Source organism: Halyomorpha halys, unplaced genomic scaffold (genome assembly GCF_000696795.3).
Source record: "Halyomorpha halys isolate HHAL.00 unplaced genomic scaffold, Hhal_1.1 Scaffold6.1, whole genome shotgun sequence".
Taxonomy (NCBI): domain Eukaryota; kingdom Metazoa; phylum Arthropoda; class Insecta; order Hemiptera; family Pentatomidae; genus Halyomorpha; species Halyomorpha halys.
In genome coordinates this window covers 623781-635624 of record NW_027111275.1, presented here as the reverse complement: position 1 = coordinate 635624, position 11844 = coordinate 623781, and the positions used below count along the sequence as shown (strand labels likewise).

At 29.6% G+C, this 11844-nt stretch overlaps 1 protein-coding gene across 1 annotated transcript in view; it reads left to right on the top strand.

The window, feature by feature from the left end:
* The window catches only part of LOC106692881 (arylalkylamine N-acetyltransferase-like 2), a 28124-nt gene extending 17444 nt beyond the window's left edge, over window positions 1-10680 (top strand). Inside the window, exons 2-3 of the mRNA XM_014439112.3 lie at window positions 1782-2055; window positions 8507-10680. Of these exons, the coding sequence (XP_014294598.1) occupies window positions 1795-2055; window positions 8507-8932 (687 nt within the window). The 5' untranslated portion in view covers window positions 1782-1794 and the 3' untranslated portion in view covers window positions 8933-10680. The remainder of the gene's footprint in view (window positions 1-1781; window positions 2056-8506) is intronic.
* Window positions 10681-11844: the final 1164 nt, after the last annotated feature.

The following is an 11844-nucleotide window of genomic DNA, read 5'->3' as shown; positions in this document are numbered from 1 at the left end:
TTAAAAAAGAAAATGGATTGTTTTCTGAGCTGGAAGTCTATTGGAGGGGGTATACTGCATTAAACCATGATTACATCTGAGGAACTCAGGTCAGTTTAAATTGGCAAGCTCAATCTATACCATTACACGGTGAGTGGAGATTTTCTTATCATTTCGGAATATTACATATATATAATTAATATATGTATAGTTAATTGAATTAACATATAGGATTGACAAGCGGTTTTAAAAATGAAATCTATTATTAATATGTATGGTAATTAGGTTTTCGTTAAGCAGTTGTGAATTAATTTTCCTGAATGATAAAATTGTTCATACTAATCATCTACCCAACCGTGGTTTTTATTAGATGGTCAAATTGAGAACTAACAATGATCGTAGGAAGGAAATGTATCACAGTTATACCAAATTATGGAAATTGAGGATAAATGAAATGATGAATTCTTATGCATTCATATTTAGGTAATATTCCGTTTCGAACCAACAACTAGATTGGACATATAGATTTTAAATAAATTATAACATCGTTTATCTAAAGTATTTAATAATAACACAGTTTTTCTTTTTTTCCCTCGATACTTATACACCACAACAGACATACCTCTCGCAAATCACGCAGAAGAAAAATACTATCATCGTTTGACAACTGGACAACAGCTTCCCACAACACAAAGAATTATTTAAATTTATTAAAAAATAGATTTAATAAATAGGGTTAAAAAATGAACACACAAAAATCATTTACACTTGGAAGTTCACTCTACCCTGAGATAACACTTTACGAATCACAATACCAGCTACTCACTTTAACATTCCGTTACAAAGTCTAAAGTAGACACAGTACTTGGGGCTTACAATGGATAGATGACTAACCTGGAAATTAAATGTGAAATATTGAAAAATAAAAGATCAATTAATTAGATGTCTGCTACACCATAAAAACAAGTAATCAATTACTAACATAATCATTTTATACAACATGTTAGATATAACCATATGGGCATACACAACTCAGCTGTGTGGTTCCTACAAAAATGAATCATAACTAAAGACCATTTAGACAAAATTCAATTTATACAAAATATAAAAAATAGAAAACAAAATAATAATCTATAAAGTATTATATCTTGCCCCATATGAGTACTATCCCGGATTTTAAGCTTGTTTTCGCTATGGTATAGACATCTGTAAGGTCAAAATTGGCAGGTGTTATCTTTCAGTCATTTTCATTAATGAAGACTACGGTTTGGATTGGTCGTTTCAGAGGGTTCAATATTCCATAATATTAAATTCGTAACTTTAGAACATGTACCAAGAATATTTATACAGTATTTTCTTATTAAAAAATACATTGAATGTATGGATTAAATTAGAAAATATATATTATTATAGGAAAATAAGTTTCATTATCTATCATGATGGGTGTTTAATAATTAAATTCTAAGATTATTCTCCCTTTATTCACAAATTATATCCAATTAGAAATATTCAACAGGTCAACGATGAAATATGTTTTTATTGGATGAAATTCTATTCCAAGTTCCTAGATTTCGATATCTTGACATATATTAATAAGTTAAAATATTAACTTTTAAAATAATATATATAATAATTTGTACAGTTTTTTATATATTACAATACTGTTCATTATTAATGCCTCTATCTTGACAATATGTTGTTTTTTTCTTGGGCGTTCTCTTAATACTATATCCACACTAATTGTATTTTACTTAAATATTGCTTAATCGTAAACTAATAATGTTTTGTTCTATGTACCGTAGCTGAGCTGTCCGGATGTTTATAATTCGACCATGCTACACCTCGGACGCGGAGGAAGTGTACAGACTCCTGAAAGAGGTTTATTACCCAGAGGAACCATTGACCAAAGCTAACAGGCTCCAGGCCGACATCCCGGGTTTGACGAAAGACATTATACCTCAAGGGCATTCTGTCGTAGCAGTTTCCGAAGAAGGAAAGCTAGTCGGAGTTGCACTCAACGACGAACCACCACAGAGCTTCCCTAACATTTACACCAAGACCAGGGAAGACATCAAAGTATGTTCTTTTCAGTATGTATAACTTTTTCAGCGATTATCCGTGTGGCAATAGTCCTCTAAGGCCATGTAGGTTTTTGTGTAAATTTAATAATTAAATTCTAAGATTATTCTCTTTTTATAAACAGGTTATAACCAAGTAGAAATATTCAACAGGTTAATAATGAAACATAATTTTTTAAATAGTTTTATCACATAAAATCCTTTTCAAAGTTTTTCTATTTCAATGTTTATGAATAAGATAAAACATTAATTTTTTAAATGACTTTTAATTTGGTCTTTTTCGATTCTGTTTATACAACCTAATAATCTTTGTTATTATCATTGATGACACATGAGTTAGAAGTAATATCTAACTAAATATAATAATTATAGTATTTATGAAAACGCCCTTATGTTAAAACCATAATTTTGTTAAATCATAGTTGATACAAACTAATGAACCCTTCATCAAAACTTTCAAGATATTTACTTGCTGTTAATTCGTACTGTAAAACAAATCCTTTATCTTATAGTTAAAGAGCCCAAGAAGAGAAATTTTATTAAATTTGCTTTCCTTTAAATGGTGCCCTATTAGGTTTTCTAGTAAAGTAGTTTTTAAGATATAAAGCTCCGAATAAAAAATACATTTTTCATATTGTTTTGAAACAGCCAGCATTTTTTATTTCCACAACTACTGTAGGCAGTTATCAATTTTGACTATTAGCTATATATGGTTTTCATTTAAGTAATCAGAAATTGGAGTCAGATAATTTCTTTTCTAATTTCTTAATAACTTGTTTATAACATTATGTTGAGATTTAGAATCCCCACTTGTTTCATGATTTTTCTAAAAATGTTTAACTATAAAAAAGTTATTTATCATAAAATTATTATTTACAAAAATTATAAAATGAAAATAATTACCTAATAAATTTATTTAAGAATTTCAATTTTTGTTTAGTTTTATCCTGAAGAGACGTGGATTGAAAAGCGTTTGTAATAAAATATTTCTTGGGAAACTTAAGAATATTAATTACAATTTCATATTTATATTACATCTATATTTATAAGGGAATAAGGTAGTTCAATGAGTAAGGCGTTGTACTAATAACTTCAAGGAGCCAGGTTCGAATCCGGATGATAATTATTTATTCCATTACTGTTGCCCTGAGTCAACCCTGTGGGTTTAGGAGCACTCTGCGACATACCCAGCCTCTATAAAGTGAGTATCCTTAAATCGGGAAAAACCTGGTGGTTGAATGTGATCTTGAAATCACCTCCTTTTGTAACCGTCGTTCAAACTGTTGATACTTCCTTACAAAGTGCTGAATACTACTATTTTAATATAACTCCTCTAAGTTTTGAGGGCGTTTAGTTCATTTTTAAGCTATTATTTTGTTCACAATGTTTTCTGTATCATTTTAATCTTCAAAAGTAGTCCTTTTCAATCATTTTTTTTCCATTACGCCTTAATTAATTTTAACCCCTCTTTTGGATACTAAATATATTAATTAGTAATCAGTTCGCCTTTACAATACAAGTACTCCACTACAGATAGTCAAATACTGGATTCTCAGTTACATTGTTAACGGACAAGTAATTAATAACATCTACCAATAAGTGAGGTGTAGATTCCAAAATGAACCATTTTAATTTTTTTTTAATTAAAAATGTCTGGTACTATATAATCATAAATTAAAAAAAATTACGCAAAAAAAACAGTAAAATCAGATATTATTTAAATTTTGTTTAATTAATTTTTTACTAGGTGATGGACTAGTTCCAATAATGTAAATAAACAATTTTAAATTCGAAAATGTTCTTGGCTAGTTTCGGAATACAACGCCTCAAATAATAATATTTCTATATAAAATTACACATTTATATAAAATTACACGTTTACGTTTTCCAAACGGTTTATTGAAGTTAAAATAGAACTTACAACAAATGTAAACAGTGTGCAATAAATCAAATCCCTTTTTTTCTTTGTTGTTATCAGCAACCCTATAACGAATCTGAGTCAGATTAGTTAGACAAAGGGGAAATGATTCCAGATCATGAAAAGCTCTATCTACCAGGCAATGAGTCATAACGAGATAAGCCGAGAGTCAAAATAACAATTTTTCAAAGAATAATATTTTGGTATATTAATCTTGGAAAAAAAAAATGAAATCCTTTTAAAACAATCGATTAGACGTAATAAACTCACTTTTTGAAAATTTTATTTTATATTCAACTATTGTATGTTATTCAATTAATATATTAGTAAGTAACTGCCTTCTAATGAATCTAATCGAAGTTTCATACTGCTGTAAAAAATAAATTCTGTATGGATTGCTCCTTTACTACTAGGAAATATCTAATAAAACATACATTCAAGGTTGTTCTTATCCAGTCAGATTATAGTTTTGTTCTCTCATTAGAAAATAGAAATGATCGAAGAATAAAAAAAAAATCTTTAATTTTTCAAGAATCTTGCAATCATTATTTCAAGGATGGACGGAATTGCAGATAGCACTTGGAAATGTACATCTTCATCTGCGATAAGAAGGTTGTTTAGTACTTTTTGGATTTCGTTATACAATATGGTGCTTCTCAAGCAAGATTCTTGAGCCTCTTGCTGTTTCCTCATTTCCTTAATTACGTATCAAGTGGAACTCATGATGGGCAATTTTGAACAAATTTAATAGAATAACATAAAAAAAAAAAAAAAGAGCTAAACGCAAAATTAATTTTCATATAGACATTGATGAAGCATAACTTCTAATTCATCTCTAACTTTTCTTTGTTTTATTGTTGTACACAAAAATATGAATATTGAAAAATCGTTTAAACTGGATTTATGCTGGTTTAATTCAAAGCTGCTTATTGTTAAAAAGTAAATAAATTATTTTAAAAAAGCAATGTGGATGACAAGGAAGGTCTTATTTAGAATATGATATACTTGGTTCATTTTACACACTGAGACTATATTTTTCATCTATTGCTAAATATAATATAATAAGCACATTAAGTAATGAATTTATGTAGACTTTCAGTTTGGTTGTCAAGCATTTTCAAAGTAAAATTAAAATATAATTATTATAATCAACTTTGTTATTATTGTTTCTTTTTTTAAGACTATTTATTTTTAAATTATTTACCATCATTCTGAATGATTGAGGAGAAAAATCTCCTTGAGAACTCATTTAACCCACAATGTAAAAACAACTACCACATAATAACATTTTTATTAAACTTAATCGTAACAAATTCTATTTTATACACAATTTTTTCTACAACATTCTAGCAACGTTTCGGCCGTTTTTACCTTAGTCCATTTTCAAACTTTTTTTTTTTTCTTTTCTATAATATATTAATTAATATTACACATAAGAAAAATGCATTATTTATATAAACTAATATGTTACTTTATTCCTATTTTGGACAAAATTATATTTTTTAAACTAATTTGAAAAAAAAATTCTAGTTCTTATTTTATTTTATTCTCTAGAGATGTAAGTGGATATTCAATTTTGTTTAGCCTTTATCAATGTTCTATCATTCTCACAAACAATTCTAAAAGAGACTATTGAATATTAATAACATTAGTAGTTATAACAAATGAATAGGTGTTATGTATTGATCTAATTGATGAAGCATAAGTTATAAATCCATCTCAAGCCTGTCTTTGTATTATTTTGTAATTGTTCTACATTAAAAATTGAACATTGTAAAAAAGATGTTATGCCACATTCATTGTTAGTTGTTCATTTTAAATAAAGTAACTTATTAAAATACCCAATGTGGGTGAGAAGAAAGGGCTCATTTAGACTGAAATTCTTCCTTTACTTTACACACTGTTTGTATAATTAAGCAATTATATTTATGTTCCGTTTTAATTTAGTTTCAAGCATTCTCGGGGTGAAATAAAAAAAGTAAAATATAATAAAAAATATATAAATAAAATAAATATTTGTGTGCGCGTGAGAATTTTGAAAAAAATAAGGAATAAAAAATTTAAACCAACAGTAAAATACATAATAATTAATAATATTCGAAAAAAAAAACTTTTTTTTTTTAATCTATCTTTTTGTTATGGAGTCCTTCATACTCTGTTCCTGATAGTAGAAAAACAGGTGTGAATAAGAATTTATAATTAATATGAAGGACAAATTAAATTCCAACATACAATTTGCATGTACTATTCACTGTTTTGGTTTTTTTTTTTATAATCAATAACTAGTTTTACATATCTATCTACTCTTGCATCAGCAGGGCGCTCTCTGATAGAACCAAAATGGACTTAGTCGCAAAGACAATCCCAGTATAATTGCGTTTGTGGGATCTGATTAATTTTCGGAGTTTTCATTAAACCTCAATTAAAATTCTAATTGCTCGTTACCAATAGCTCCTTCCTTGTGCATAGTATTTGCGGATTTAGCAAACGCCAGTTTCCACCCTTCCTATTCAAATTAAAATGAGTCCCTGAATCAAAACAACTTTGTTTTCATTTTATACTCATTAAAGCAAAATATGTCAAAACTCGGATAATTGGTAAAATGTTGTTCTGTTCCAGAATGAATAAGTTTCTTCAGATTAGATACTACAGAAAATTTAGTATCAAAAAATTATACAAATTTTAAATATATAAGTTAGTTATCTAGAGGTGACTAACTTAATCTAACCATGGTGATCAAGATTTTCATTCATTCATGTGGTACCACCACGAAATGAAACAAGTCCACCCACAGGCCGGATTCGAACCGGCGCCGCCCACATGTCTCAGGTTGCTAAGCCCTGCGCCTCAACTACTTGAGCTACGTGCGGCCCCAATCGCCGCGGACTAAAGCATATACGGATTATGTTACTGCTTTGTAACTAAGAATGAGCAATTGCAATACCAACAATCATAATACACACCTTAAAATGACCCTCTGATAATAAAAGGATCTTAGTTCTGATTGTATACATATACATATTTATGTTAAGTACACTCATTATATTTGTTTCAGTGACGATAATAGAAGGGTGTGGAAAAAAAAAAAAAGGAATGAGCAATTCGACTCTTTTAACTGAACCGATTCCTAACGATTCACTCCTTTAGACGAACTGATTCTTTTAAATGATTCTTTGTTTGGTGTTTCAATCAAATCGGGTCAAAAATAGACCCGGGGGGTGGCAGTTGAGCGACATCTATTTTTACGCTCTACAATAAACGTTTTTTTTAAATTATACAAGTTTTATTCGCTGTAGAAATATAAGATTTTCAGTCAGCGACACGAATCTGGAATTACCGCGTGGCTCTGGTAGTTGGCCTATGAACACCTTGGCCTGTTCTATAGAACAAGCTAGAAAAAAAAATCTTTGAATTGATTCTTTAATTACCTACCCATCCCTGATATTAAACATCCGTTCTTGGTCATAAATTTTGTAATCCTAGGCAATATTTCTTAGTTTCCATAAAATTTAGAGAATTTCATGCTTAGAACAAATTATTATTGACACATATTCGATCTTATGTTAAATTATATTAACTTCTAAGTTATTAATCTATTATTATTATTATTAATATTACTTGGAATTTTACACAAAGTGTTAGCAAAGAATTGTTATAATTTTTCTCAATAATTCTCCTGTTCTTCATTGACCTCTTATCCTACTGGGCTTCTCCCATTTCGTCTTCCCACCTTGTTCTAGATGAATCTTTGTCTTTGTCTCCCTGCCACTTCCCGTACAATAAGTATTTAAGGAAACCAAGCCACTTTTTAACATGTTCAAACCATAACCTTTTTCATTTTATGATGATTTTTTTCTTCTTTAAAACTGTACATCCGCTGCCCATTTTATCAAGCCATATTTAGCAATACAATCAAAGAAAAAATTAATTACCAATCTCTTTAAACCAGGAGGAATATTAGAGCTTTAAATAACGGATTTTAGCAATTCTAAAGCTTTACTGACATGACCTAACATACTTTTTGTTTCTTTCACGGGACGGCCTTTGAAGACCATGCGAATATCACTAATTTTACCTTCTCATTTTTGCTTTTCTTCTCTCACATCGTCTTCTCAGCATTTCTTCGTGCCTATACTTCCTCACTCCCGACCACGGAGTACCCTTCTGTTTTTCTTTATTTGCCACAAGAACATGAATTTCTTTCAATTTCTTTTAGTACTTTTCTTTATCCAGGCATACTTTATTACAAATTTAATATTAAATATTATTTTTTATGAGGTATATAAATAACATAATATAATTATATAAAATGGATTTAAGATTATATATGTTGCTTTAATTTTATTAATCTACAATTATTGGATCAGTGTAATTTTATTCATTTATCGTCTTCAATACAAGTAAATACAAATTTCAGACACAACTCATAAAAAGGATCTGTACCTCTAGAGCTACCCGCATTAAACCTTTTTATTCTTGGTTGTCATTAACGTTCATTGCATCGAATAATCACACTGAACAAAACCTTCAGTTCCAGGAGCTGTTCAAGTACATGGAGCGGGAGTCTAGAGTTCTGAAGGCCGCTCCAGGGGCTCTGGAAGTGCGAATGCTGGCAGTGGACACCAAGTGGCGAAACCTCGGAATAGCAACCGCCCTCCTCGACGCAACCAAATCCAAAGCCATCCAGGCCAGGTTCCCTTTCATGATGGTCTACTGCACCTCCGCCCACTCCAGCAGGCTGATGTCCAAGCTCGGCTGGAGGCTATTGTACTCTCTCTCCTACAGCCGCTACCTCGAGGAACATCCTTCTGGTATAATTGTGCCTCCGGAACCACACAATCACTGCAAGCTATTCATATATCAGATAGATCAGCCTCCCGTTGGAGATATGTCAGAGGACAGGGTTATGTCATTAAATGAAACTGTCCTGCGCTCTAACATGTTAGTACGAAATTGAAAGGGTTAAAGAAGTATAATATATATACATAATAATGTTCCGATAAGTATCTGTGTATATATACATATTGCTGCTTTTCTTGAATAATGGCAAAACTGACAAAAAAAAAAGGTTTGGTTTTATTTTGAAATGAAGGTGTTCCAAAGATATTATCGAAGACAAGAAATTCTTGTACGGTTGTCAAAAAGTAATCCCAGTCTATGTTGTACATAGAATACGCCAAGTACAAAATAATTTTGTTTGTCATGTGTATCACTATTCAAACAAGCGCTACCATATATACATCGACTGATCTACGCATCTAAAAATGGATATATCTAGATAGGTAGATTGATAGACACATACATACATGCATGTATGTTTTTATATTGTTTCTCGTGAGCTTTGCTAGAGGTTATGAATTATAAAACGATTTGTAATTATAATCTTCTATAGTTTATACCCGTTTTAAAGAACCTTTAATATAAATAAAAGTATTGTAACATTTAATTATTTGTAGCATTAAACAAAATTTAATTATTATGCCTGAACCTTTTTTATTTTTATTTTATAACTGCGATAATTTCATGTTTTTAACTCAAACATTCAAATCAAAATGATATTTTTCTTATCTATATATTTTTTGTTATCGATTTTTCTTGTTTTTCATCAATATGTCGACGATATGTAATATGTCCGTGAACTTAATGTCAAACAACTCTATTATCGTAAACACATGTTTTTTTTATACAACATACTGCCGCATTATAAAATAGTGTTCTTTGAAATTGAAATATATACATAAAACGTTTATAAATCAATGTTTTAATACTTTAATTTGACTAGAAATTTAATTAAACGTTTCTAACTTTAAATAGTACTTAAAATTTCCAGTTCTTTAGCGTCATTACTAAAAAAAGTGTATTTAAAAGTGTATTATCACTCTATGACATTAGAGTGACGATATAGCTGTTTTTTTTTAATAGTTGCACATCTGACAAAAAATAATTTTTGATTCTATTTGGAATTGGAACCATTTCAAAAATAGCAGCGTTGACTGGGGATGGACATATTGATGCAGTTGGTTCCGGAATTGAGATTTTTCAAATCTAAAATATTTAGCTAATTCAGCTATATATTAAAATTGGTGTTTCATTGATTGAAATCAATAAAAATTATTAATAAAAGTTAATTGGTACATATAAATGGCTCAAATTGTAATGCGAAAGCTGTTATATTTTAGGTGTAGGGTGTTTTGGCTTAATATATTGTACAACATAATATCACTATCTGTATTTTATTTTTTTGGTTACTACAGCGTAATTAATTGCTGTAATATGTTGGATAGAGTTAGACGTTTATTGTATATATTTAGTTTATATATTTTAACAAAGTAAATCACAGATTATATGTCTACATTAAGTTTAAACTTTATTTAAGACCAGTGTTATGCTTCCCAATATAAAAGGAATAGGGAATTAAAAACACGTTGTAAATCAGCAGTTGGTGTAATGTTCATTTGTAATCATGTATTTAAAAAGTGTCAATTATTAATGTTTTAATCAACTGTAAATTTTTAATGAATATTTTCATCTATTAGATTTGTAATATTTGTAATAACATTAAATTACTACATAAACAGGGAAAAAATCAACAAAGCAAATACTAAGATATATTTTTCCTAGATTGTAAATTTGCTAAAAAATAAAATTACTACACTCAAACAGATGGAAATTATATGTATAATAAAGCTGAACCCTTAAACTTTATAGTCAACTTTTACTAGATCAGATGGAAATGTAGCGATTATCCTAAGTCAACATGAATCATATTTGAGTTCGAATTCTCAATAAGATTTATCGATCCTGATATTTTATTAGACAAGAATAGAAAGTCATTTAATTTGGACCAGTATTAGTGAATTTATATTTACGCTTATAACCTTGTTTTTTTTTATAATCATTATTGTTTATTGAAGTTTACAACTGAGTTAATTAAAAAAATAATATGAGTGTGATCTAAATTATAGTGTAATGACACCATAAAGACTTGTGATGAATTCAGTAAACCTATAATTTAAAAAAATTAAAATATTTCAAGGTCATATTTTTTTCAGACGCGTATGAGAATTATCAACATTTGAGGAATGTTAAAGGCTAGAAATAAACGGGTTTGGGTTGATCAGTAGTTAATCCTAGAAGGCCCGATATCTGCCAACACATTGCAATGAGCAACATTTTTAACAAAGTAAGGAGCATTGATGAAGTTTAGACCGTTTTTCTTCTGAGTGTTTTAACAGTATCAATCGACGAGAAATGTCTCATCTTTTTAGTGATAATATGAGCATTATAAATTACTCGTTTGTCTAGATGTCATAGGTAGCGGATCTGTATTCTAGAAAGAGGTGTGCCAGAAGTTCTTCAATTTTACTTCGCCACATCTTTTACAGGTTTGGGAAAATTAAGAAGTGGATGATATCCATCTCTGAACATGAGAAGTAGCTTAATAGTCTATTATAGTGATTCATCAGTAGTTGTTAGATTTAAGCTAGGTAAAGTTTGGATTTTGAATTTTTGCTTTTAGTTTGTTAGGCAATTTTGTGTTTTGAGTTAGATCTATCCCATATCACAGGCCTCGAAGAATGGTGCCGTAATTGGAGGATTAAGATAAATTCCAAAAAATCCCATCAAATCACCTTTACCCTTCGTGGTAAACCTACTGACTGCCCTACAGTTTCATTTAATGATGTTACTCTTACCCCTGTCGAACAGATCCGCTACCTTGGACTACATTTGGACAAACGATTATCCTGGAATCCTCACACAAGACTGAAAAGACAGGAAACTCCACTTCGATTTCGACTATTACAGCACTTACTAGACAAACGGTCTAAACAACACATTACAAAAGACTGATCTACATGACTGTAATAA